Genomic DNA, 26612 nt, shown 5'->3' with positions numbered 1-26612 from the left:
TCGCTGCTGGCAGAAAGAGGCAGGGCAGCCGCCTTCTCTGGGACGGGGCATCAGTGCAGTTTGCCACCTGCCTCCTTATTTATTTTCGCTCTCTGTGGCTCACTACCCTCGGCAGCCCTTTGCATCCCCAGCTCCGCTGTGCAGAGCAGCAAGCAGCCCTGCTGCCTGTCGTGAGCTCCCAAGGGCTCCGGGCATTGCCTGTTGAGCTGGGGGAGCTGGCTGGAGCTTGGGGGGGCAATGTGCCCCTCTGCCCCAGCCCTAGATACACCGGTGCTGTCTTTCCAGCCTGCAGGGACTGCAGGAAAGGCTGTGACTCTTTCAACTTGCACTGGAGGCTGGTCCTGGCCAGCTCTCCCCACCCCGTGGCCGGTCCAGCCTGGCGGTCCCGGCGTGCGGTGTCCGAGGGACGTTGGGGACGGGCCTGGCCGCCCCTGCGCCAGCCGGAGCCCAGAGCGCTGCCCGCTCCCTGCAGCCCCCGGGGCCGCTTGGTGGCCATGGTGGCCACACCGGGGCCAGTGTCGCATGGCAGGCAGGGTGCCCGCTCGGAGCAGGGCTCTGCTGGTGATAGCTGCAGGCCTGGAGGGAGAGCCCGCTCCAGCCCCTCGCTGGCGGCTGCTCCATTTTCCCGGCCCCGGAGCCTCCTGCGCGGGAATCTCTGCCCCAGCAGGGAGAGGTGGCGGCCACAGTCTGGAGAATAAAGTAAGAGCTCCCCAGGAACCAAAAGCCATGTTTACATGGGAGAGCTTTTGGCTTGCGGGCACAGGGAGCCCTGGCAAAGGGTGCCCGCATGGAGCGAGGGAGCAGCCGCTTGGACACCTGCTTCCCTCTGCCTTCCAAGGGAAGCCGAGGGCCGGCAACCTCCCGAGGGTCCGGCTTCGTTCAGAGTGTTCGGCCCAAAAGAGTGGTTAGTTTTCCTGCTTGTCACATTTTGGAAATGCCAGGATGTACTGGAAAGAGTAGGCGCAAGGAAGGGGCTCTTGGCTGCTGGCTGGGCAGGAGGGGGTACTTTCTTGTCCTCCCAGTGCTTCCAAGCAGGGCTGCCTTGCGCACGCAACAGCTTTCCCCGGGCCGGCGCGCTGCTAACCGGCCGGCTCGCTGTTTTACCGGAGGGGCCACCAGCCAGACGAGGTGGCAGATGCCGCAGCCCCCACTGCGCAGCCGGGGCCCGGTGCTCCGCAGGGCGACGTCCCCGGTGCCAGGGCCCGAGAGCCCCTGGGCCGGAGGCTGCCGGGCTCTGCTCTCCTGCTCCTCCTGCGCTCCGGCCAGCCCGGGCGCTTGCGCGGGGCAGAGCCGCACGGACGCAGGGAGCCGGAGCCGCCCTCCGGGCCGCTGCGACCCCGACCTCCCCTCTCCGCATGGTGCCGGCTCCTGGAGGCTGCCGGCAAAAAGCGGGAGCAGCCGGAGCCGGGAGGAGCGAGGCCGAAGGGCAGGTCGGTCGCTCTCGGGGCACAACCTGCTGCTGGCGCCTTCCTGTGCTCCGCTGCAGCGCGGCCCCCGGCAGCAGGCGCTCCTGGAGCCTCAGCGAACACTGAGCTGTCCCCGCTGCCCTCCCTCCCCGAGTCCGCGGGACGAAGCCACGTAATGTACATTTCCAGAGAAGCTTTGGGTGTAAATCAGTGTATACTTGGAGAGGGAAATTTTTCTATCTTGTAGAGTAGGTATTTTTATAGAATGAAGGTTGATCTTTTTTAATACTTTAAAGAAGAGAGAAATGTATCTGTGTATACACAAAAGCATATATATATATATATGTATAAATATATAAATATTGGAGATTTGCCTTTCTCAACTCGGGGTCGTGGATCCCCAGTTAAAACAATCGTCTTTTTTCCTGTCGCTCACAAAGAGGTACTGTAACTGTAAATAAGCACCGGGAAAAAGTTTTAAGCAAACAAAGCACTGACTTGCACATTCACCATGCTTTAAAGTCCCTATGGAGAAAAAAACTGTACTTCCCGAAAGCGTTCCTCTTTCCCTACTGGTATGTGAAGGAAGTCCCAACCAAGAGGCAAAAACAGTGTTGTCTGAAATGATGTATCGATTCTTGTCAGATTAAAAGCTGTTACGATTCCTGCCCAGAGATTCCTGCTTTGCTCCGGAGTGGCTCTGAGTGCTGGGAGGGCTGGATGAGACCGGGCTGGATGGAGGTGGGGAAGGGGCTGGGCAGGGGGCTGCACCCGGGCAGGATTTGCCCTGTGCTTTCCAGGGAGGGCTCGAGTGGGGTTAGGAGCCAGGGACCATTGGAGCTGGCAGCATCCGGCTTCCCGGGAGGGAGCGGGGGGAGCTGCTACCCGGGCCTGGCTGCTGCTCGGCTCCTCCTGGGACTCCTTTCCATACGCTCCAGGTAAGGACAGAGGGCTTTCCCTTAGCTGAAACCTCTTTTATGCTCTTTTAAAACTCCACTGAACATTCTGCGGCGCTCTGCGGCGCTGCGGGCTGCTGCTGAAGCGCTCCAGGAAGACCCAAACCGCCCCAAACGCCGGTGCCGGCGCTGCCCCCCTCCTCTGGCCTCCTCTCGCCCTCTAAGCAACTGCAGAGTCCAAACTAGTTCTACGGTGCCCTAAAATCCCTCCAAGGAGCTCCAAAGCCTCTGAAGGCTGTAAAAGGCCTCTAAACCACTCTAAGCTGTTCCAAGTACTCCAAAATAGCCAAAATTATTTCAGACCAGATTATGCTGCTCTGAACTCTCTTGAGCAGTGCTAAGCTTCCTCTGAGCAGCTCCAGAGCATCTTGCTTGTCTGCAGGATGGCTACAGAGCTCTAAAGGGCTCTAACATGTTCTAAAACTTCAGAACAGCTCCAAAAATCTTGAAAAAGCCTTCTGAAAAGTTCTGAAGCGACTCCAAAGTTCTAGCAGGGTCTTGGGACAGCTTTAAAGCATTTGAACTGCTCAAATGAGTCTGAATTCTCTAACCTGCTCTGAAGGGCACCAAGAAGTTCTGACTGCTGGAGCTGCCTGAAGTAGCCCTTAAACTCTTAAGCTCTTTCAGAAGTCCTGAAATTGCTCAAAAGGGATCCCAAAAAATCTTGTGACGGTGTAAACTGCTCTAAAATTCCTGTGAATGGCTGTGAACTGTCTTTAATGGGCTCTAAGGCATACTTAGGGTATTCTGAAAGCTCTTAGAGTATTCTGAAAGCCCTCTAAAAGGCCTCAAAAATTATTCCAAACCATTCTAATATTCTTCTCTGTAGCACGAAAACTTTTCTGTCACATCTCTAAACAATTCCGGACAGCTCCAAGCCCCTCTACAATTCCTCTAAATGGCATCGGAAAGGTCTGAGCAGCTCTAAAACATCTCTAACCCTCCTCTATGACAGCTTAAAATTCTTCTGTACCACCTGTAAAATGCCTTTAAATACTCTTCAACAGGTCTGAGGTGCTTTAAGGCACTCCAACTGCCCTGGGCATCCTCTAAGAAGTTCTCTAAATGTCTCAAAACCTCTCAAAATACCCTAGAAAACCCTATAAGTCCTCTGAAGTTCTCTGAGCAAACAGCTCTAAGCGACCCCAAAACTCCTGCAAACAACTCTGAGCAGCTCTAACACTTCTCCAAACTTCTGAACTGCTTGGTTGTCACCTTGAGGTGGCCCTGGTGGGCCCCTGAACAGCTCTGGGCAGCTCTTAGCATCTTTAAAAAGCTCCGAGAAAGGCCCCAAGCAGCTCGGCCAGTCTGAGAGCACAGGGAGGCAGCCCCCGCGCTCCTCGAAACCACTCGCATTCTTGGAGCCGCTCCTCAAGCTGCCGCTCAAGTGTCCTGCAGGTGCCCGGTGCCTGTGCTGCAGCCAGGGCCGTCCTGGCTGGGTCAGTGGTAGCGGTGTTGTGTCCCTTAGCCTTGCACAGCGATGGGCAGGAGGCCCTCGCTGTCACCTGGAGGGTGGTCACCACCTTGTGTCACCATTGCGGCTGCTTGTGGGTGCTACCTGCCAGGGCCCGGCCCCAGCACCGTCCTCCTCCGCAGCAGCCACAAGAGCCAAAACCTCCCTTGCCAAAATCCTTCTCCTTGTTGTGCAGGTGGGACGCAGCAGCGACGGGGACAGAGCTGGGCGCCTGCGAGGCAGGAGGTGCTGGGGCCGCCAGTCTCCCTGCACTGTCCCCATAGGGGCCAACCTGTACTCTGGGCACCCCCGTATGGGCCGCGCCAGCTGCTTTTCCCTCCTTTAGCACTCACGGCCGTATCCAGCGAGCAGGTACGTGTGTGCGCTCCCAGCCGGAGGGCCGGCGCGGCACGGCGTGCCCGGTGAGCCGGCCTCCCGCTGCGGGCACGCGTGCGGTGCCCCAGCTCTCCCCCCGCGCCCGCCGGCTCCCTCGCTCTCTGCCTTTTTTGGGCCGGGCACGCGGGAACCCGGCGCCTGGCTCTGCTCAGCTGGCGGAGGCAGCACCATAAATCACCCCCGACTTTACTGGATACGCGATGTGCCGCCGGAGAGCCCTGGCGCTGGGCTGCCTCTCCTGTGCCCGGCTGGGTGCTGGGGGGCACGGGCACCAGTCTTGAGGCAGACGGCGGGGAGCGGGGCAGGCAGCTCGTGGTCCCTGAGCAAGGGCCGTGGGGCCCGGCGCAGGGGTCCCCGCAGGGCAGAGAGCTGCCTGGCCTCACATCTGCCCACCAGATGTTGTCGGCCGAGCGGGCGGCAGGGAAGCGGGTCTGCAGGGGGCAGGGACGGGGCTGTGGCCGCGGGGAGGATGTTCCAGGAGCTGGGAGCGCCCGGGCGAGGATGCCGTACGGATCGGCATGGCCGGGGCCGCGGGGGCCACGCAGGCGGCTCGCGGCCAGGCTGCCGCCCCCACCCCCGGCCCAGCCCAGGAATGCGCTTAAGCCAGCGGCTGTTTACTCTCACGGGGCGGCGGGGTGCGGAGCGCCGAGCTCGCCTCGCCTCACCGCGGAGCGCGCGCTCCCGCAAGGGATTTCCAGCTCCTTCCGCAGCGGCTGGCAGCCCTGCTGGGTGCTGGGTTAACCCTTTGCTCCTGGGGACTGCCCAGCTGCTTCGCAAGGCGCAGGCCACGCGCTGGGAAGCCAAGGAGGGCGATGACACCCCAGCAGGCGCCCCGCTGGGAGGTGATGACAGGCAGCCCTGCCCGCGCCAGCACCATTTCCCCCTTTTCTGCCAGGCGGGAGCTCCCTGGGAACCCTGGCAGCATCTTCCTCTGCAGCATCCGTGGGTGTCCCTCAGCTGCTGCAGAGGCCCATGACCTGGGGACAGCAGCGACAGTGCCAGCATTGCCTGTGGGATGGGGCCAGCAGTGCTAGGCAGGCAGAACCTGTGGCATGGGGGTGGTGGCATTGGGGATGGCAGTGCTGTTGCATGGAGGTGATGACTTTGGGAACAGCTGATCTAGCGGGATGGGGCTGGTGGCACTGGCAATGGCAGTGCCGTTGCATGAAGATGACGGGGATGGCAGAGCCCATGGCACGGGGACAGCAGGGGTGGGGATGGCAAAGCCATCCCTGTGCAGTGGTGGAGCCCATGGGATGGGGCCGTCCAGCAGCCATGGTGGCCGGTGGCGCTGGGGAGGGCAGCGCTGGGGCGGGGGAGCCGCGGGCCGGGCCGGGGCGGCGGGGAGCGGCGGCGCCTCCCCTTCCCCCCGGCGCCTCGGAGCGGGCCCGCTTCGCCCGCCCTCTCCTCTCCTCCCCTGCCCTCTCCCCTCCTCCCCGGCCTCGCTTTTCTCCTCCTCCTTCCCGTGCGCTGCCCACAGCGGCCGGGGCAGCCGCTCCGTCCCCTCCCGCGGGCTGCGCAGCGGCTCCGGCCCGGTGGGGCGGCCCCGGCGGCTGCCGCCTCCCATGCCCGCCCCCCCGGCGCCCCCCCGGCATGGCCCAGCTCTCCGTCAAGGAGCACCTCGAGGGCATCCTCTCCGACTTCGAAGGTAGCGGGGGGCACCGCGGGGGGCGCGTGTCGGAGCGTGCGGGGACACGGGGGGCGGCGAGGAAGTGTGTGTGTGCACGCGTGTGTGCAAGCTCTGAATCATGCAGGGTAGTGCATGCAGTAACTTCTGTGTGTGTGTGTGTGTGTGTGTGTATATATGCATGCTCAAACTCGTGTGTGTGCATGAGTGCGTGCTCAAACTCCCGTGCGGGTTTGTGAGCGCACACTCCCACCCGTGTGTGCATCCTCTCCTTGTGCGTGTGCACATGTGTGCAAGCTCTACCCCGTGCTAGGTGTGCACACATGGTAACACGTGTGTGTGTGCGTGCACACGTGTGTGCATCTGCAGCGCGGGCGCTGCGTGGGGCGGGTGCATGCAGCCACCCCGGTGTGTGCATGCTGCAACCCGTGCGCGCACACACCCTGCGTGGCAGCGCGGGGGGAGCTGGGCACGCCGGGGCCCACGGTGCAAGGATGTGCGTGCTCTGTGCCTGCGCTGCAGCCCGCTGCGTGCGGGGGGGACGGCCCGTCCCCCTGGGGTGCCAGGAGCGCGGAGGTGGGTGCCTGGGGGGGCGTTGGGGCACCCTGGATGCGGGTGGAAGCTCTGGGGGGGTCCCATGCTGGAAGTGAACCCGCATTGCGAGGAGCTGGGGGTGGCACCCATGGGCGCTGGTGCAGAGAGGAACCTGAGGGCGGGGGGCAGCCAGCACCGCACCCTGCGGCTCTGCAGAGCCTGGATAAGGGAGAAAGTGTCTGTGTGTAGGCAGAGCGGCTGGCAGGGATAGTGCCGAGGCTGGGAGCAGCAGGAAGATCCCCTGGCATCCCCACGTTCTGCTCCCCTCGCAGGCCCAGTGCCAGCCACGGCAGAGTGGGTTGCCCTGAGCCGGCTGCACAGGCTGTGGGAGCGGGAACGGGAGGGTGCCGTCTGGGGAAGGTGCCAGGCCATGGGATGGGTGCCAGGTGGGGAAGGACACTAGGCTGGGGAAGGGTCTATGGGGTGGCAGTAGCTGTTTTGGGCCCGGCAGACCCCGTGGCTGGACGGAGGGCAACAGAGAGGCAGGGAGCCTTTCTTGGCCCTCCGTTCTCCCTTGCTGTGCATGCAGGCTGTGGCGGCGGGTCTGGAAGGGGCTTGGGAAGGGGCAGGGTAGGGAGGAGCGGGCGCCGTAACCTGACGCTGGGGCTCCTGCCTGCCGGCGCCCGGAGAGGAATGCGAGCACCTAGCCCGGCCGCGTTAACCCGTCCGCTCCCGCCGCCTCCCTCCCTGCCGCCCGCGGCCGCCCGCCCCGCCGGGCCCAGCTGTGGGGTGGTGAGGCCGGGCCTGCTGCGCGCGGGTGCTGGACCCGCGGGTGCCGCTCGGGCAGGAGGAGGGTGGGCGCTGCTGGCTGCAGCGGTCCAGCAGCGGGAGACCAACGCAGGGAGGGCAGTGCCACCCGCTGTGTCCCCTTGCCCCAGGTGGCCTCGCAGGGGCAGGCCCGGCCACCCGAGCGGGGCGATGGAGAAATACCTGCCCTGCGGAAAGCTCTAATTAACGCGCCCGTGCACTGGCCCCTGACCCCAGCTGCACCGGGCCGAGCCCCTGGGGCAGGGCAGGGTGAGCAGGGAGGGGACGGGGCACGGAGGGCACGCAGGGGCATGAGGAAGAGGACAGGGTCCCCACTCTGCGCAGCACTTGCACCAAGGCTACAGGAGAGCGGGGCGGGTGCTGGGCGGCAGAGCCGCGTGCCGGGCGGCGCTGCGTGGGCCGGCGGCAGCGCTCCTGCAGCGGGAAGGGCGGCCGCGGCCCGTGCCCGCCGCGGGGGCCTTGGCTGCGCGCGCTCTCCGGGGGCGGGTGGCACGCAGCGTTCACAGCCCGCGGCCAGCCCGGCGCGGCGCCCCGCGGCTCCTGGCGCAGCAGCTTCCTCTCCCAGGAGGCTGCCGCTCGGCTGCTGCCTCTTCCACCCATGGAGCGGCCGCGGGGGTCCTGGCCGTGCTCATGTCCCGTGGGGCGCCGTGAGGCAGAGCTGCTGCGGCATCTTCTGTGCTGCCCCCAGAGATGTAGCTTGACCTCCCACAAGCAGAGGGGCTGTGCAAGGATCCCTGCTGCCCGCAAGAGTCACTGGGAGCCTTTCCCTGGGGAAAGGCTGGGCTCAAGGGAGTTGACCCTTAAGAAGGCCAAAGGAAGGCAATTTCCATCTTATAAGAATGGAACATCCTACTGTGGTGCTGCTGAAGGAGGTGGAAAGTTCTCCTGGGCACAGTCGCTTCTTGTTAGGTGCTTGATTTGGGCAGAGATGACCCCAATATAGTCATTAGTGCTGCTGCTGATAGCACTGGCCTACCTTACCATCATTAGCCTTCAGAGTTATCACCTGGGAAGCCAAGCGGGGTAATTAGCTTCCCAGTATCTGTTGCAGGCTTGCTGCAGGCTGGGACAGGGCACTGGCTACATCTGTGTTTTCAAGCTTTCCCCTTGCCCCAGGGCCCAAGAGAGCAGGCGACAGTGCCCGAGTGGTGGAGCTGAGCCTGGGACACAGACGGGGGAGCGGATCCGGGGAGCAGATCCAGTTACGCGCTGGCGGGAGGGGAAGAAAGGGGTCAGTGTGCGGCCGGGGGGCGCGCGGCCCCTGCCGAGCCCGGCCCCACGGGGAGCGGCGCCACACAAAGCGCCTGGGAGACCTGAGCCCTGGGCGGCCACCGGCCCCGGATCCGGTTTCCCAGGGGGACAGGATGAACAAACGGCCCTTTGGTGGCACAGGCAGCGCAGGGGGGACCCCAGGGTCCAGCCGCGCTCACACCGCCATCTCTCTCTCCCCACAGCACTTGAGAAGTCGTTTGAGGCAGAGGATGGAGCTGAGGGGCCGCCCTCGCCACCCCGCAGCCGCCTGGGCAGCAGCCTCTCCTTCAGCAGTGGTGCCGGCCCCTCCACACGGCCCAACGGCGCCGCTGGCCTGGCCCGTGTCTCCTCCTTCCAGAGCCGCTGCAGCCCCAATGGCTTCGCCGGCCTCCGCGGCCAGCCCGCTGCCAGCCCCCTGCTGCTGCCGCCCGCCGGCCCCGGCCTGAAGAAGGTCTCATCGCACGGCAGCGTCTTCCCCGGCGAGGCGGAGCGCCCCGGCCGTCTGGCTGCCTCGCTGCCGGCGCTCGACCTGCACATCGCCGAGGAGCCGGGCGCCCCGGCCTCGACGCCGCGCGCACCCGCTCGGCCCCTCGCCTCAGAGCCGCCGTCCCTCCCATCCGGCCGCCTCATGGACGCCCCACGGATGTCGCTCCGTGTGGGCCCCGGCCGGCCCCCACAGCCGCCCCGCGACGCCAAGGCTGCCCCCGAGCCGCCGCCGGCCCCCCGAGCCGCCCCCTTCAAGCTGGTGTCGCGGCCGCAGACGGTGCAAGTGAGCTCGCAGCCGGCCTTCCTCGGGGGGCTGGTGCTGGGGCCGCCCGCGCCCCCCCGGCCGCCCACCTCGTTGGAGCCGCCGCGCGCGCGGCCGCCGCAGCCGCACGGTAGGAGCCCGTTCCCGCGAGCCCGCCCTGCCCCGGGGCCCCGGCACGTGCGGCGCGGTGGGGGGCGGCGCTGGCAGCGCGCGGGCAGGCAGGTTGGGACACATGCGCTCCGATGCCGGGGCCGCGCTCCCCGCACCCTATCGCGCCCATCTTGTCCCACGTCCAGCATTTTGCTCCCGTCCCGCCTTTCCCCTTGGTGAGGGGGTGCTCCGGCGAGCTGCCCATCCTCTGCCTGCGAGGGCAGGGTGCAAGCGGGCGCCTCGGCTGCCGGGACGCGTCCCAGGAGCAGCACATGCCGCCGGGAGCGGCGTGCAGCCCGTAATGGGTGTTTATGTGCCGGCTATCGCCACCCTGCTGCCTGGGGTGTCCCCAGAGCAGCCCTCAGCAGGGCCATAAGTGCTAACGCCGGCGAAGGCATCTGCGTTCCCGCTCCGGGCAGGGTGAATCACGCCCCGGCCAGCGCCATGCGGCTGGCCCCGCGCTGCCGCCTGGCCCCGGCAGCTCCGACCCGCGGCATCTTTGGCGCGTGGGGGCTGCTCGTGGGGCTGGCAGCCCCGCGGCACTCGTCTCTGCCAGGAAGAGGTGGGGACACGGTGGTTCCTCTCCCGCAAGGCTATCCTGGTCCTGGGTTGGCAGCACGACAGGAGCTCTGCAGCGCGGGGCACTGTGTGCGCGTCCCCGCGCGCTCCCGGCAGCCAGGCACGGCAGGCTCGGGCCTGCTCCTCTTTTGAGGAAGCAGAGTGCTGCACACGGAGGTGGCGGGGCCGCCTTTCACTTCCACGCCGAGCCCCGGGTCGCCCACGCAGGGCCTGGAGGCGAGGAGGAGGAGGAGGAGGAGGAAGAGGAGCAGGAGGAGGAGCAGAGGAGGAGCCGCGGGCCGCAGCTTCCCTCCCTGCTTTGCACCCCAGGAGCCATTTGGCCCCAGTGGCCGTCTCTCTCCGTGGCAGCAGCCTGGGCTGGGGCCAGCCGTGCCACCAGTGCTCGAGGTAGGACCAGTGCTCAGGGTACAGCCGGACGGGGAAGGACGGGCAGCGCGGGGCACGCGGCGCCAGGGCAGCAGGGCTGGGCAGCACTGCGACACCTCGCTGCCCGCCTGAGACCCTCACCCAGCGAAACCCTGACCCTACCCCACTGTGACCACCCCAGCTGGAGCTCCCTTGTCCCACGCAGGAGCGGGTAGGTGGGCACGGAGCGCCGCGCCGCTGCGGGGCTGCCGAGGCCGCGCTCGTGCCCGGAGAGGCCCCTGCACTCTCACTTCTGCTTCTGCAGCCCAGCACTGGGAGCGCGCAAGAGGGCACGGGACAGGCGCCCTCCAGCCCCTCCACACAGCCTCCAGCCCCTCCACGCAGCCCCACGTGGCTGGTCCCCCTCGTAGGCAGCCTGGCTCCGCGGCCGGCTGCACACAGCGTTTGAATTTCCCCTCGGGACGCGTGTGGCTCTGGGAGAGGCCCCGGTGTTTATGGGTTGTGTCCGGCCGGGCAGGTAGGGCTGGCCCTGGCCGGAGTCGTGGCGGGCGCCAGCAGCCCAGGGCAGGTGCGAGTGGCGCCGAGACACCAGGTCCAGGGCCGGCGCATTGCGCGGCGGCGGCGGCGTCCCTCTCCCCACGTCCCCCACACCTCCAGCATCCTCCATCCATCGCCGTGCTGCACGGCGTGCGTCCCTCCTCCTCCTCATCCCATCTGTTCCTGCAGACGGGCCCGTCGGTGCCAAAGCCTGCAGGGCCCCGGCGTCCCTCCAGCTCCTGCAAGCCGCTTCCAAGGCCCGGTCAGGGCTGCACAACCCACACAGGGGTCTCGCTCTCCAGCCCGTCCTCTGCCCTGCTGGTGTCCTCTGCACCAGGAGCTCATTAGAGGCTTCCCCAGGAAGCACGCTGATTAACCCCGCATCAGTCATTAACTACTGGGGGAGCCCCTGATCCTGCCACCACTTGTCCCCACCTGGAAAAATAAAATGTCTTCAACCAGGCCACGAACAGGTCCGGCCACAGGGAGCCATTACGCCAGGGCGCATTAGCCGCTAATGACGGGCTGTGCAGGAGCCGGCGGGGGCTGCTCTGCCGCTGCGGCCGCGCTCGCCGGCCTCCCCGCCTGCTCCGGCCCCGCGGCTGCCGGGGAGGCTCCTGGGCCTCGCGAGCGCGACACCCTGGCCACAAGCGCCAGCCTCCGCCCTGCCCTCTCCCCGGGCTGTTTCCGTCTGCAGCAGGAGGTCACTGGGCTGGGACGGGTGGGATGGGGAGGCTGGCTCTGGGCTGGGGTTCCCCGGTGGCAGGGCTGGCTTGGTGCCCAGCCACAGCGATGCTCCGTGGGAACGGGTGGCACAATGCCCGCTCAGGAGGTGGCACAGTGACCGGGGTGCCTTTAACTGGGGGCCGCAGCAGCGCCGGGGCGACCACAGCAGCTCCCAGTTCTGCATCCGTGCTCGGAAGCGCGGCCGGGACGACGGCGCGTGCGGCAGGCAGCCCCCGGGGTGACAGCGTGTGCCCAGGTGAGCACCTCAGGGTGACAGCTGCAGCGGTGCCCAGGGCACGTGCACTGGGGGAAGGTGACGCCGTTGCCAGCACCATGGCAGGCTGTGCCCGGGCACACTTGGCACTTGGGAGATGCACGTCCTGGTAGGAGGGAGGGAGCAGGGAAGGGGAGGAGGAGGAGGAAGGCGCTGAGCGGAGGAGAGGGGAGGGAGCACCGTTGCTTTTAGTGCGGCCGGGCTCGCAGCCCCACTGTGCTCCCCGCGAGGGAGCGGGCGGAGGGGAGGGGACTGTGCTGCAGCTCCGCGAGCCGCCCGCAGCCGGGGCCCGGGAGGCTGCCCGGGCTGCATGGCGCCCGCGGGCACCCCGACCGCACGCCAGCATCACTGAGGTAGGACCCGAACAATGGCTGGGCCGGGGAGGAGGAGGAGGAGGAGAAAGAGGGCTCGAAGGCTGCCGGAGTCAGCAGACAAAGGAGGGCGAAGGAGGCAGCTTCTGCTCCGCGCTGCTGCGGGGCTCCGCCAGGCTCACAGCCTCCCCCGGCGGCGCAGCGGGGACGGGCACGGGTGGCAGGGATGCTGCACAGCTTGCAGGGCACATGCAGGCAGGTGGGCAGTGCCTGCCAAGGGAACCCGCCGTGGCCAGCAGGATGGCACAGGTCCGGGAGCCTTCCTTGTCCTCGGCATCCACATGGAAGCCGCATGCGTCCCTGGCATCCCAGCACCCAGGACTGCGCTCGATGTGGCTGGGGTGGCTGCAGGGCACTCGGGGGGTGGCACAGCACGGTGCTGGTGCCACCGAGGCTTCCCGTGGCAGGCCAGCATGCTGCCTGGGGCTGCGGGAGGGACGGAGGCGGGCAGGGCTGTGGAAGGTGCCCGCGGCAGCATGGCGCTGGCAGCGTTGTGCCGGACCCTGTTGCCGGGCCGAGGCCGGGGGGCGGCGAGGAATGCGCCGTGTCTCTGTGCCGCGGGCTTGGGGCTGCGCTGTCTGCTGCTGGGGCAACGGTGCCGGCAGCGCGGCGGCCTCGCAAGCGCCCGCTCCGATGGGAGGGATCCCGGCGGGCACTTTCAGCTCCCAGTCCCCTGCCCATGGCTCTCCGCCACCCACCACAGCCCCACGCCACCTTGGGGTGCCCTGCAAAGCCCCGTCTGGCCTGAGTTTGGCCCTGGTGCCCCTGGGTCCATGCCAAAGCCCCTGAAGGGCCACAGGAGTGTTGCCCATTGCTGCTCGGGCACTTAGAGCTACTGTCCCTCCCGGTAGCCGGGCGGGCTCCGGGCTGCCCTTCGCTTCCACTCTGGGCCACGAGGCAACCCCAGGGCTGGTTTAGGGGCTGGGGGACACTCACAGGAGCGAGGTCTCACACAGAGCTCTGTTCCCCTGTGCAGTGAGTGGCCTGGAGCCCCCGGAGCTGGGCATGGAGCTGCCGGCAGCGGCAGCGCCCGAGGAGCTGCCCCCCGCCGCCAAGCCCGAGCAGGGCGGCCGCGAGCTCTTTGGCTATGTGGGCATCGAGGCCGTCCTCGACCAGATGAAGATCAAGACCATGAAGACGGGCTTCGAGTTCAACATCATGGTTGTAGGTGAGTGCTGCCTCTGGGACGGCAGAGCCGGCGCGGCAGGCGGGCACACGGCAGCGCGGGAGCCGCTTCCCGGAGCGCGGTGGCCGTACGGAGCCGTGGGAGGGAGGTGCGGGACACGTCTGGCTCCTGTTGGGTGGGCGAGTGGGGCCGCAGCACGGAGGCTTCCCCAGCACATCCTGCCAGCTTCTCCCACGTGGCTGCTGGGGAGAATTTGGACGTTCTGCCTTAGTGAGGGGGAGCAGAGCTGCCCGTGCTGGGGAGGTGCAGACGCGCCGGCGGGGAGAGCGCGGCGGCCGCCCCTCACCGTCCCTGCGGCCTCCCTACAGGGCAGAGCGGTCTGGGCAAGTCCACCATGGTGAACACCCTCTTCAAGTCCAAGGTGAGCCGCAAAGCCACGCAGCCCGGCCGAGAGGAACGCATCCCCAAGACGGTGCAATTGCAGTCCGTCACCCACGGTAAGGCTGCTGCCACCGCCACCAGCATGGGGGTCCTGCTGTCCCCCCCAGCGCTGTCCTGGGGACAAGTGGCATCACCGCTTCTCCCTGATCCTGGTGGCCACTGACCCTGTGCCCCTGTGCCCTGCCAGTCATCGAGGAGAAGGGTGTGAAGATGAAGCTGACAGTGACGGACACACCGGGATTTGGTGATCAGATCAACAATGAGAACTGGTAGGTTGGTTCTTGGGATGCAGCTGGGACCAGGCACCAGGGCTGGCATCGGCCCTAAGACAGTTGCTGGCCATCCCACTCGGAAAGCACAGGCTATGTAGTCCACAACTAAGGGTGTCCATGCCAGGGATCATCCCTGTCCTGCTGGTCCCCAGCAGGGTCAGGCACTTGGCCTGTTTTTTCATTTGCGAATGTGCAGCTTCATTTTGGGGATGGTGCTGGCTCCCGGGATGCTGCTTGAGCACCGTCCCCGGGCTCCTCACCACCTTCCCTGCTGCCCCTCTGCCAGCTGGGACCCCATCATCAAGTACATCAACGAGCAGTACGAGAGGTACCTGCGCGAGGAGATCCTCATCACCCGCAAGAGGAAGATCCCGGACACCAGGGTGCATGGCTGTGTCTACTTTGTGCCCCCCACAGGCCATTGGTGAGTGTTGGCTGCAGGCCCCCAGCCCCGCTGCAGCCCCTCACCCTTGTCCTGGGCAGCTCCAGTGGTTTGGAGTGATACCGGTGTACCCTCGCTGCGGGGGGCTGAGGTTTTGGTGCTCTGTGGGGGCTCCGTCATGGTGGGGGCCGTAGCAGCAGCCCATGCCAGCACCGACCGGCTGCCCTTGCAGGCTGCGGCCCCTCGACCTGGAGTTCATGCGGCGGCTCAGTAAGATCGTCAACGTGGTGCCCGTGATCGCCAAGGCTGACACGCTCACCCTGGAGGAACGTGCTGAGTTCAAGCAGCGGGTGAGGGCAGCGCCCTTGGGCTGCCGGGTGCCCTCGGGGCCGCATTTGGCTCCCAGGGGCTCCCCGGCCTGGCCCCGGTGCGCAGGATGCTTTGTCTCCTGCCACCCATCTGCCCTCAGTCCCTGGCCCTCTCAAGCCACTGTGTCCTGCAGATCCAGAGGGACCTGAAGGCCCACGCCATCAGTGTGTACCCACAGGAGGACTTTGACGAGGACCCAGATGACAGGGCCCTGAACGACAGGATTCGGGTGAGCGGTGGAAAAGTGATGGTGCGAGGGGGGGTGGTGGCTGGCGGAGCTGACAGCCACCTGGGTGACCTTGTTGCTGCACCGGCAGGAGAAGATCCCGTTCGCCGTGGTGGGGGGCAGACCAGGAGCACCAAGTGAACGGCAAGCGGGTGCTGGGCCGCAAGACCAAGTGGGGCATCATTGAAGGTAAAGTTGCACCACCAGCCCAGACACTCGGGCAACAACATAGAGTGCCTCCAGCCAGGATGTCCCTTCTTGGCTCAGGACGGGTGCCCAGCTGTGTGCTGATGTGTGCCAGTCCTCTGTGTGCCCACCCATCCTGTGCTGAGCCCAGGGGTGCTCCCCGGCCTGCGCAGGCAGCAAAGTGCTCTCTGTCTTGTCTTGCAGTGGAGAACCCCATGCACTGTGAGTTCCCCATGCTGCGCGACCTGCTCATACGGTGAGGCACGACCCTGCCCGCGCAGGGATGGTGGTGGGCGCGTGGCGGGCACCCTGCAGGTGGGCGGGAGGCAGGGCAGGCTGGCATGGTCCCCCCCTCTGGTGGTCGGGACATCCTGGCGGGACGGTGGCAGCCATGCCTCGAGCACCTACTGTGCATGACCACCTCCTTCATCCCCTTGTCACCGGCTGCTGTCTCGTGCAGGTCCCACCTGCAGGATCTCAAGGACATCACCCACAACGTGCATTACGAGAGCTACCGCGTGCGGCGGCTCAACGAGAGCAACCGCCTGGCACTGAGCCCCGTCAACGGGCTGCAGGGCAAGGATGAGGACGACAGCGACCTGTGAGCTGCCGGGCGGAGGACGGGCGGCAGCGGGGAGCAGAGCTGAGTCCTGCTGAGAACCGCCACCCGGGACAGGGCCGTCCCCTCCGCACATATCTTCCTGGGACCCCCCTGGCTACGTGCTCCCACGCTCCCTGCCTGCGCATCCCACCAGGGACTGTGCCTTGCACCTTCACCCTGCACGGGCAGGCGGCCTCCCCTGGAGCTGGGGGAGCACCAGTGGAACAGGCAAACAAGAACTGGGGACCTTTCTCTGGCTCTCAGGGGATAGCACATTGGCCCATGGGGGTTTGGGGAGGGGATGGGGGCTGCAACAGGGGGGCCAGGCTGCCCCGAGCTGGGTCCTGGGCACTGGAGAGTGGGAGCTCTGTCCCCTAGGCAGCCTGGCCTTGGTGCCTGAGCTTTGCCATGGGTTCATGCTCCCCTGGGGCCTGCTCATGCAATAAAGGTCAACCTGGAGCCTTCATCCTCATCATCTTCCCCCTGCAACCCTCTTCTTCCCCGTTCCCTGCTGGCGGCTGCCCCCTCCCATGCCACTCTGTCCTCTGTAGCTTCATGCCCTGTTGCCAGCACCCCCATACAGCAGTGGGGACATCCCTGTGCCCTTACCCTGCTCCCTGGGAGCGGGGTGCTGCGGGGGGAGCCACAGCGGGGAGCAGGGTGTGGGCGGCCTCTCTCCCTCCCCATTATCACTCCACTGGCCCTGCCCGGGCAACAGTACCTGGCACTGCCCGGACTTTGAGCCGCTTATCGGGAAGTGGGCAGCCGAGGTGCCACCCGGAGGTGCTGGGGCTGCAGGACTGGGGCTACACCCGGCTGCTCCCGCTGTGCCTACGGCTTCAGGGGCCTCTCCTAAGGGCCCTCTCCTTCTCTGTGCCCACCGTGTTCCAGGAGCCCCTGCTCAGGGTCCCCCTAATCCGGAAACACCCTGCGCTGGGACCCCCCTCCTTTGAAGCCTCTCCCCCAGCCTCCGGGAAGGCCCCGCTCTGGGAAGGCTCCGCTGCGGGAGCTGCCGCGGCCGGCGGGGTGTCCCTCTCCCCTCCCGCCCGGTCCCCGTCCCGCCGCCCCCGGCCCGTGCCGAGGCCGCGCACCTTGGGCGCCCTTCTCGCCGCCCGCGCTGCCCCAGCGCCCGCCGCGGCGGGCCCCGACGGCGGGGGCGGCTGCCGCGGGCGGGCGGGCGAAGAACGGGCGCTTTGTGCGGAGCGGCCGCGGGGCAGGGCCGGGCGAGGGGCCAGCGCGGGCGGCTGCTGCGGGCCCCGGCGGGGCGGCGGCGGGACGGGACGGGGCGGTAGCGGAACGGGACGGGGCGGTAGCGGAACGGGACAGGGCGCTGGCGGGCCGGGGGGGCTGTGGTGGGACGGGGCGGCCGGAGCCTCCCTGCCCGCGCTCCTCCCCTCCGGCTCCGCGGCCCAGATAAGGTCACGCGGCGGCGCAGGCATTTCCGCAGCACTCGGCTCGGGCGTTGCCGCGCGGGCGGGCGGGCGAGCGGCGAGCGGGCGCCCCAGGCAGCGCACGGAGGCGAGCAGCGGGCACGGGCTCGCCGCGCCATGGCCGTCATGAGGGTGAACCAGCGGGCGCTGACCTCCTGGGTGGGCATCGCGCGCATCTTCGCCATCGTGCTCTCCTGCATCGCGTTCAGCTTGGTGGCCTCCACCAGGATCTACGGGGGAACCTACGGGACGTGGTGCATGTTCACCTGGTGCTTCTGCTTCGCCGTCACCGTGCTCATCGTGCTGCTGGAGCTGCTGGAGCTGTACCCCAAGCTGCCCCTCTCCTGGGATGACTTCACCTCAGCCTTCTCCATGCTGGCCGCGCTGATGATCTTCACCACCTCCGTGGTGTTCCCCTCCACCTTCATCTCCAGTCCCTGTAACTCTGATACGTGCGCCCGGCAGGCCGCCGCCACGGCCATATCCTGCCTCTGCTTCCTCGCCTATGCTCTGGAGGTGGGGCTAACGCGAGCCAAGCCGGGTGACATCAGCAGCTTCCTCTCCACTGTGCCGGGGCTCCTCAAGGTTTTCGAAGCCTACGTGGCCTGTCTGATCTTCTCTTTGCTGGACGATGTCGGCTCCGAACCTGCCCTGCAGTGGTGTGTGGCAGTCTATGCCATCTGCTTCATCATCACCCTCCTCATCATCATCATGACCATCGGCCGGTGCCTCGCTTACATGCCTTGCCCCCTGGAGAAGATGCTCGTCGGCTACAACGCCCTGGCGCTGGTGATGTACCTCACGGTCACCGTCATCTGGCCCCTGTACAGCTTCAGGAACACGAGGCGCCCCAACCCCTGCGGTGCGAACTGCTGGTGGAACAGGCGCCTGGGGGTGACCTTCCTCACCATATTCAACCTCCTTGCCTACCTTGTAGACCTGGTGTACTCCACCAAGATGGTCTTCATCTCGGTGCCTACCTAAGGGCTGGGGAGGCGGGTACCCGGCCACGGTGCCAGCGGGCTCTCCCGGAGCGCGGGGAGGACCGCGGGCTGCACGGCTTGCCGGGATGCCGCGTGCCGGCGGAGCGCTTGCCGCCGGAGCCGAGGAAGAGGCTGCTGCAGGCCGCCCGCTCCCCAGGGCGGCTGGGCGCCTCGGAGAGCTCCCTCTCTCCTTCCTCCGCGCGAGGGGCGCCCCGGGGCAAGGCGAAGGCTGCGCACGCATGGGGCACGCTGTGGGGGCCCCGCAGGCTGCAGCGGGGGGACCTGCGGGGTGTGGGGGGGCAGCACAGCTCAGCACGGCCCGGAAAGCCAGCATCGACAGCCGGGAGGTTTGGGGGAGGCTTTGCGATTAAAATGGGTCATTTTTCACTAGCTTCTGCCTCCTCTTGCTTTTTCTCCCCCCACTTCCCGCCGCTCCTTCCTGGCAGGTGACCAGCCCGTGTAGGAATGGGGACTCGGATGTGCTGGGGGCCCTCTTGGAGGGGACGGCACCAAGGGCACTTGCCTGGGGCTGTTTTGGGGGACACTGGAGGGTATGGTAGTGGGGGGCATTTGCTCGCAGACTTCAGGGCAGTGAGGCAGTTGGGGCCCTCAGTTCCCTGCCGTGCTGTGAGTCCATTGCCTCTCTAGGAAGGGCCAGGGCTGCTCTTGGGCCCCTTTGAGCGTTTTTTTTTTGGTGGAAGGATTTGGGGGCGGGAGCAAGGCTTGCTCAGGGTCTCAGGGAGCAGTACCAGCCATGGGAACTCCTAAGTGGCACTGTGTTTGCAGGGGCTGCGCCCGAGCCTGCTTGCTCCTCAGGCACATGCCGAGCACCAGCAAAAGCTTCATTGCTCCTGACCCTTGGTTGGGTCTCGGTGCTAACCAGGGCATGACCGGGAAGCCAAACCCAGATGCCATCAGCCTGGCATCTGCTCAAGACCCTGCGGAACGAGTTTGGGAGGAATGTGCATGCGGAAGGCGGCGGAGACCCCCCAGCCCTGGGACGGGCCGGCTTGCCAGGGCTGTCACCCGTGCGCGGCGCGGAGGGCTGAGGAGCTGGAGCCCAGCAGCAGGAGGCAACCCCGGGCGGCAGGGCAGGGGCGAGGCATGCGCTGGCGTGTGTGCGCCGGGCATGTCACTGTGTTTGCTGAGGGGGAGGCTCCGCGTGGCTGGCCGCGGGCCAGGAGGGGCCATGTGCTGGTAGCCGACTGTGCTGGCACCAGCACCGAGGCCGCTCTGGGACCACAGGCACATCCTTCCGTGGCGTTGTGATGAGCGGACGCATCTCACCTTCCCGGGGCCGTCGCTGCTCCGTCCGCTCCTGCTTCCCGCGTCCTTGCTGCTATTTTTAGCTGTACGCATTCTCCTCCAGCGACGCTGATATCCATCTTACCCGCTCATCGCCGTCGCTCCCCTGCAACGATGAGGGCTAAATTTAATCCTCTTCCCCCTTGGGCGAGCAAGGTGAGTGCCCGCTCCGCAGCAGCGGCGGGTTGCCCCTGGCTCGCCTGCACCCTCCCCGCACTGTCCCCGCTGTTCAGGGTGCCATCCCCGCCACCTCAGGCTGCGGCTGCTCTTGGGCCCCTTGGGCTTCTCTCAAGCCCGCTGGGCACACACGGCCCTCCCGGGAGCGACATTCCTCAGGAGGCCTCAGCGCTCTTTGGCATCGTGGCCCACGATGCTGGTGTCCCCAGGGCGCATGGGGGACCACGTAACGCTGTCCCTGTCACCACGAGATGGCGCAGACCTGCTGCTGAGGAGGGAGGGAAACAGCTCGGCAAGGAGCAGCCACAGAGAGCCACCGTTACCTGTGCTGCATGCTCAGGGCTGTGCTCCAGGATATGATGTTGCACGGGTGTCTCAGGCCAACCCAAGTGTTATGATGGCAGTGAACTAGCCATGCCGAGGGAGGATTGTGGCCTGGAGTGGGCTGCTTGCCCCTACTTCCTACTTCCCAGTGCCAGTGGCCACTCAGCTGCATGTGGCACTCATGGAAGGTCACCATGTGCCCCTGTGCTGGCTTCGGACTTTGGCCATCAGCATCACGTTTTGGAGGTTGCTTGTGAGTGCTAGAGCTGTGGTGACCACCAGGCATGAGCCCTGGGGTGGCTTTGGGGCACCTGGGGTGCTGAGCACCCCGAGGCGCAGCCGCGCTCGGCTGGGGAGAGCGCCAGGGCAGGGCCTCGTGCGCCTAAACAAACACAGGGCCTGAGCCAGATTTTCCGCCCTAAATGCAAATCCCCTCGGCTGCCAAGTGCGTGGGTCTGGGCAGAAATTCCCCGGAAATTCCCCCCCCCCCGGGGAAGGAGCTGAAGAGGCTGTTGGCAAATGGGGCGCCCGGCAGCGAGGGGTGCGTCTCCCTGCTCCTGGCTGCTGCAAGAGACATGGTGCTTGGGGTGACTTGTGAGGAGCCTTCGGAGACTGTGAGCCACAGCAGGGACGGTTGGGGACCGCATGGGAAGGTTTGGGGGACGCTGGCACAGGCCAGTGTGGCACCATCTGCTGCACTGCAGCGCTTGTCCCTGGCCTCATCTCCGATGCGGGAAACACTCAGAGCCTCCCAAGGCAGAATTTTTTTAGCAAATAAAGCAAAACCGCACGCCCCACGCGCGGCCCTGCCCAGCTCCAGCGCGGAGCTATTTTTAGCGAGCGAGTTGATTGAAATTCAGAGAGGGAAGCGGCACGGCAAGCCTCGCCGACTGCCACTGCTCAGGAGTTGCAGCTCGGCACCCCGCACGCGTGCGGCTCCGGCGGAGCGCACCGGGTACCGGCAGCACCGGAGGTGCGGGGGACACGCGGCGATGGGCACAGCGGCCGGGCCGGGCCGCGGCCGCGCCGTCGGGGAGGCACCGGGGACGCTCCGTGGGGCAGATGCGGCGGGCGCGGCTGCACCGAGGGGTGCCCGGGACAGCGGGACGGGAGCGGGGCCCCGGGGCTGCGCGGCGCCGGGAGCGCCGGTGCCGGGGCGGGTGGGGGCGCCGGTGCTCGGCGGATTCCTCCCCCTAGGGGTCGGTGTGCGGCGGTGGCGACGGCGGCGGGCCCGGGGGGCGGGCGCGCTCCTGCGCACGGCCCGGGGCGGCCGCGCACGGCGGCGAGCGGCCACCGCCGCGGCCCCGGTGAGTGAGCGCGGGGGCGGCGGGGCTGGGGGCGGCGGAGCCCCCCGTCGGGGCCAGGGCGGGCGGCGGGAGCTGCGGGGCGCCGGGGGTGCCGCGGGGCGGGCATCCCGTCGGGCCTGCCCCGGGGGAGCAGCGGGTCCGGACGGGACGGGGCGGGAGACCAGCCGAGCACCGGCTACTCTGAGCCGAGGGGAAACGTGCGCCCGGCTCGGCGGGGCCGGGGGCGCCGGGCCCGGCTCGCCCCTTCTTCCTGCGCCGGCAGCGCGGCCGGCCCGAGCCTCGGCAGGGCCCCAGCCCCCTCGGAGCTGCCCGGCCCTTCGGGACAGCCCCAGACTCCCGAGCCTCCCCCCGCCCCAGGCCCCCCCGGCTGACACAACCTCCCCAAAGCAGCCTGTTCTCCCTCCAGCCCGGGGCACTCTGCACCCTCCAGCCCCACGCAGGCGCCCCAGGGTGCCCTCATGACTGTGTGGGCTGCAGCAGGTCCCAAAGCACCTGAGTGTTGGCAGCCCGAGGTGCCCCTTGCCGAGGTCACCCCTCCTGGGCACCGGCACCATGCCAGGTCCCCAACACCTCCCCACAGCCAGGTCAGTGAGCAGCACAGGGCTGGCCAAAAGGTGCTGCAGAGCAGGCAACTGCTGAGGAGCCCAGGGCCATTTCATCCAGCTGTGCAGGCTGCCCCAGTTAGCCCCTCACAAGCTCCTGTGCACCACCCCTGACGTGGCAGGGACTGGTTTCCTGCTCCAGGTGATGACCCAGGTGTCTCACTGCCCTCTGCTCGGGCTCCTTGCTGTGCTCCGTGTGCAGCGGAAGGTGCCGGCCACTGGGTCAGTGCCTCAAGTGGGAGCCTGCCTGGGTGCTCCATGACCCTTGCTGGCCGCTCTCTGCACCCGGGCACCCACGGCACCCAACTCAGTGAACTCGCTGGGGGGATCCTTGCAGGGAGCCTCTGCCCGTGCTCCTCATGCAGGGGCGCGGGAGGAAGGGGGATGCTGCTGCGGCTCCCCAGGGAGGACGCTGTTTCAGAGGGGCTGCTTACAGCAGCAGGGGCTTTCGTGTGGTAGAGAAGGGGTTAACGCTGGGGGTGCCCTGGCCCAGGGCTCAGGGTGCCGCGAGTGCCGCGTGCCAGGTTCTCCCTCCGCTTCGGTGACCTCACGCTGGCACCATGGCAACGGTGCATGAAGTCACCGTCGGAGCAGCGCCGGAGCAGACGGCCGCCTCGAGCGGGTGGCGGGATGTGTGTGGGGACAGCTGCTCCGGCGGGCAGTGCTGCGGCTGCCCCCCACTCACCGCCTCACCCGGCCCCGGCCCTGACCCGCAGGATGAGCTCTGGCCCTGAGTGGCTGCCTCCACACGCCGGCCTCGCCGCAGCCTCTGCCTGAGCCGCCCGGCCTCGCCGCCATGCTCGTCAAGGAGTACCGCATCTGCATGCCGCTCACCACCGAGGAGGTGAGCGAGGGGCGCCGTGCAGCCTGCGGTGGGCAGCAGTGGCACTTGGGGCATAGGAGGTGGAAAAGCAGGTGCCTGTTTTTCCAAGGAGGCAGAGTTGGGGCTCGCGGCTCAGCAGAGGGGCAAGGGGGTGCAGGCACAGCAGGCACAGGCTGGCCACCAGCGCAGGGATCCATGGGGACACGTGTGCCTGTGGGAGTGCTGGGGCCCTGCTGCCCCACACCATGCCCATAGCATGCAGGGCTTATGCCAGAGCCGTGCCCAGGCTCGCTCCCTGCTCCGGCACCTCCCTGCACCATGGCAGCCCTCAGCACCCAGGGGACACTGAGGGGCTGGTGGGTGGCTCAGCTGGCAGCACCAGCTTCGCACAGTGCCAGGTCACATATATGCCTGTGTGCCCTGCAGCAAAGGGCGGTCAGCACTGGCCATGGCCAAAGGCCGCTGTGCGCAGTGGCCCGTGAAGGGGGCCACATGGGGTGAGCAGGTCCCTGTGATGCACAGGGATGCCCTTCGCCTTGGTGCCCCGAGCGCTCTGCACCCTCCAGCCCCAGGTGAGAACATCACTCCAGGAGCCAGAGCGCAGAGCAGTGTCTTCAGAGCAGCAGTAGAACAGCTCTTATGCAGCTGTGTCATCTCATATATGTGTGTGTGTATATATAATACATATATATCAAATATATATATGTATTTTTTTTCCTTTCTGCTGGCTCCCACATTATTTACTGAGTGGGAAGTGGCTCGGAAAGTCTCTGGGCTGTCTCTGTGAGACGCAGCAAGGAGCAGGTTGGGGGAGACAGGGCTGCCTTGGCACCCCAGCAGCCCCCAGCTCTGGCGCAGAGGGAAGCTCACGAGTCCCCCCGTTGCTCCCAAGTCCCTGTTGCTCCGAAGTCCCCACTGTTCCTGGGTCCCTGCTGCTCCAACGCTTTGGGCTGTCTGCGACGAGACAGGGGCTCCCAGCGTGGGTGCCGGCTGGGGTGAGCTCCATGGTCAGGCATGTGCGAGCAGGGAAGAAACCCGCTGAGCTGGGCGCTTCCTGCTCCGTGCGCGAGGCAAAGCATCCGCTGATGCGGCAGGGGATGGGCAATCCCCTGGTGCTTATAGAAATATATAGAAAGATATACATAGAATATACATATAGATAATATATATATAGAAATATATATACAGAAATATATAGAAAGAACTCTGCCCCACTACTCCCCGCAGTACCGCGTGGGGCAGCTCTACACCATCAGCAAGCACAGCCACCAGGAGAGCGAGAAGGGCGAGGGCGTCGAGGTGGTGAAGAACGAGCCCCACGAGGACCCCGTGCACGGGCCCGGGCAGTTCACCGAGAAGCGGGTCCACCTCTCCAGGTGCGCGCGGGCGGCGGGCCCGTACCCCCGGGAGCCGCTGCCGTTAGACGGGCTATTTTTAGCTGCAGCGCTCACGATTCTCCCCGCGGGTGTGTTATAAATAACGCCCGTAAATGAAGCGAGAGCTGCCGGCGGGCGGGAGGCAGCAGTGAGCATGGGAGCGCGGCCGCCCGTGCTGGCTGCGCGGCGCGGGGGGCACCGGATCCCGGCCCCATCCTGTCCTGCTGGTGGTGCAGGGGGAAGGGAATCTGCACAGGGGCACCTGGGGACAGCGGCTCCGGGCAGGCTGTGGCAGTGAGGGGTCTTGGTGCTGGGCATGGGGGGAACCTTGGGGGGTCACTGAGCTCAGGGGTCCTGGGGGGACCGTACGGGGACGTGCTGGGGTGCCCCTGGGGAGGAGGTTGGGGTGCTGAGGTGGGGATATTGGGGTATCCTTGGCATGGGATGCGGGTCCCTGCTGATGGGAGAGGGTCCTGGGGAGCAATTTGGGGCTGCTTGTGATGGCTGCGCTCAGCCGGGCTGCGCTGGATGGCAGAGTGTGGGGGCTCAGGATGTGCCTCTGTCCCCTGCCCCGACCGGACCCCACTCTGCTCCCCCCTGCCAGCAAGCTGCCCAGCTGGGCCCGAGCAGTGACCCCCCGCATCTTCTACATCACCGAGAAGGCCTGGAACTACTACCCCTACACCATCACCGGTGAGGCCGCGGGGTGCGGGCTGGGGGACGGGCTGGCACTGCACCCGGCTGGTGGCACCGCGCTGCTCTGCACGGGCTGCGGCGTGGCTACTGCCCCCCTCACCTCTGTGCCTCTCTCCTGCCTGCTGGCTGTGCCCGCTGCCCCGCAGAGTACACGGTAAGGTGGCAGCGGGTCTCCCCCGGCCTGAGGTGGCTCTGGTCCTGCCCTGGGTGCTGGTCCCCCTGCCCCGTGTCCACCCTGCCCCATGTCCCCACATATCAGTCCGCGTGCTCCCACATGAGTGTCACCCCTGGCCCAGTTCCCAGATCCCCATCCCACGTGTTCCCTCCTTCCTGTCCCATGCCCCCATCCTGGGTGTCTCCCTGACCTCGTCCCCAGGCCCCCATCCCAGTTGTCCCCCAGTGCTGGTTCCCATTCCCTGCTCCCGGGTGTTCCCCCATCCCATCACCCCATCCCTGGCACCTTGTCCCTGTGCCCCACTCCCAGGCGTGCCATCACCCCAGCCCACTGTGCCTCCCTCCCTGCAGTGCTCCTTCCTGCCCAAGTTCTCCATCTACATTGAGACCAAGTACGAGGACAACTGTGGGGACAGTGAGAACGTGAGTCACCCCTGCCCCTCAGCGGAGCAGCTGAGACTGGCAAGCTCACTGCTGCGCCTGCCCACGTCCTCACCTCCCCTTGCTCCCCAGATCTTCCATAGTGACAAAATCCTGGGGGACCATGAAGTCTCCTTCCTGGACATCGCCTTCGATGAGATCCCTGAGCGCTACTACTGCAGCCTGGAGGTAAGGGAGGCCGGGGGGCACCGGGGTCCCGCACCCTGCGCCGCGTCGGCCTCACAGCCGCTCTCGCCACACCAGGACCCGCGCTACTTCAGCTCGGCCAAGACGGGCCGGGGGCCGCTGCGGGAAGGCTGGCGCCAGCACACCAAGCCCATCATGTGCTCCTACAAGCTGGTGAGCGTCAAGTTCGAGGTGTGGGGGCTGCAGAGCCGCGTGGAGCAGTTCGTGCACAAGGTGAGGGGCGGCGCAGGGGGCATGCGGGGGGCTCGCCCTGCCCGGTCCGAGCGCACCGCCATGCTCACCCGCAGGTCATCCGCGACATCCTCTTGATAGGACACCGGCAGGCCTTCGCCTGGGTGGACGAGTGGTGCGGTGAGTGCGGGGGGCCCCTCGGCATCCCCAGGACGCGTGGCTGGGACAGCTTTAATGCGGGGTTAACCCCACTAATGCTGCTTGTGCCTCCAGCTCTTCCTCCAGCTTGCCCTGCTCCGTCCCCGCTTGTGAGCCTGCTGGCGCTCCGCTCGGTGCTCTCCCCGCATCCCCGCATGCTCCCGGCCGCTCGGTGCTCTGGATTAGCTGGCAATATGGGGCTCGCGTGTGGGGGAGAATGAGGGATGTTAAGCTGAAAGTGCCTGTGTGTCCTACCCCTCGGGGCTCGGCGAGGTTTCAGCACACCAAATAACCCCACTAACCACCTGGCCCCGCACCTCCTCCCCAGCCTGGCTGAGCCGACAGCTTGGCACCGCAGGCGGCCGGTTCCCACGCGGGCCCTGGGGCAAACGGCTCTCTGCCTTCCAGACATGTCCCTGGAAGAGGTTCGGGCCTTCGAGACTCAGATGCAAGTGGCCACAAACCAAAAATTTGGGAGCCAGGAGCCCTAGCACCCACCCAGCCTGGACTCCCTGTGTATGTACATGCCCTTGGCTGCCCCGCTCGGCACGCGGAGCCGCGTGGGCTCGTGGTGGCTCCCGCTGCCACAGAGGCACTGCTGGGGCGCGCGGCAC

At 66.7% G+C, this 26612-nt stretch overlaps 3 protein-coding genes across 3 annotated transcripts in view; all 3 read left to right on the top strand.

Annotated features, from left to right (window-relative positions):
• Positions 1–12148: 12148 nt before the first annotated feature.
• LOC104570209 (septin-12) lies at positions 12149–15825 on the top strand. The gene is given in 11 exon segments (XM_088523076.1): positions 12149–12184; positions 13179–13370; positions 13697–13825; positions 13957–14038; positions 14328–14465; positions 14656–14773; positions 14926–15021; positions 15110–15133; positions 15135–15207; positions 15409–15460; positions 15665–15825. Coding segments are annotated over 10 exon segments (1020 nt in total). The 5' UTR covers positions 12149–12184; positions 13179–13207; the 3' UTR covers positions 15810–15825.
• Positions 15826–17278: 1453 nt separating this feature from the next.
• MYADM (myeloid associated differentiation marker) lies at positions 17279–18317 on the top strand. The gene has a single exon (XM_010217210.2). The coding sequence runs from the start codon at positions 17353–17355 to the stop codon at positions 18217–18219; it is 867 nt and encodes a 288-aa protein (XP_010215512.2). The 5' UTR covers positions 17279–17352; the 3' UTR covers positions 18220–18317.
• Positions 18318–22625: 4308 nt separating this feature from the next.
• The window catches only part of LOC104570208 (cytoplasmic phosphatidylinositol transfer protein 1), a 7141-nt gene continuing 3154 nt past the window's right edge, over positions 22626–26612 (top strand). Inside the window, exons 1-8 of the mRNA XM_088523251.1 lie at positions 22626–22777; positions 23984–24132; positions 24737–24825; positions 24975–24982; positions 25354–25425; positions 25516–25611; positions 25687–25842; positions 25917–25980. Coding sequence (XP_088379377.1) covers positions 22730–22777; positions 23984–24132; positions 24737–24825; positions 24975–24982; positions 25354–25425; positions 25516–25611; positions 25687–25842; positions 25917–25980 — 682 coding nt within the window. The 5' untranslated portion in view covers positions 22626–22729. The remainder of the gene's footprint in view (positions 22778–23983; positions 24133–24736; positions 24826–24974; positions 24983–25353; positions 25426–25515; positions 25612–25686; positions 25843–25916; positions 25981–26612) is intronic.

This window comes from Tinamus guttatus, unplaced genomic scaffold, assembly GCF_059628265.1.
Source record: "Tinamus guttatus ecotype Peru unplaced genomic scaffold, ASM5962826v1 Tinamus_guttatus_pri_ptg000172l, whole genome shotgun sequence".
NCBI lineage: Eukaryota > Metazoa > Chordata > Aves > Tinamiformes > Tinamidae > Tinamus > Tinamus guttatus.
Note: the sequence above shows the minus strand (reverse complement) of the source record. Positions and strands in the feature narration are given on the sequence as shown.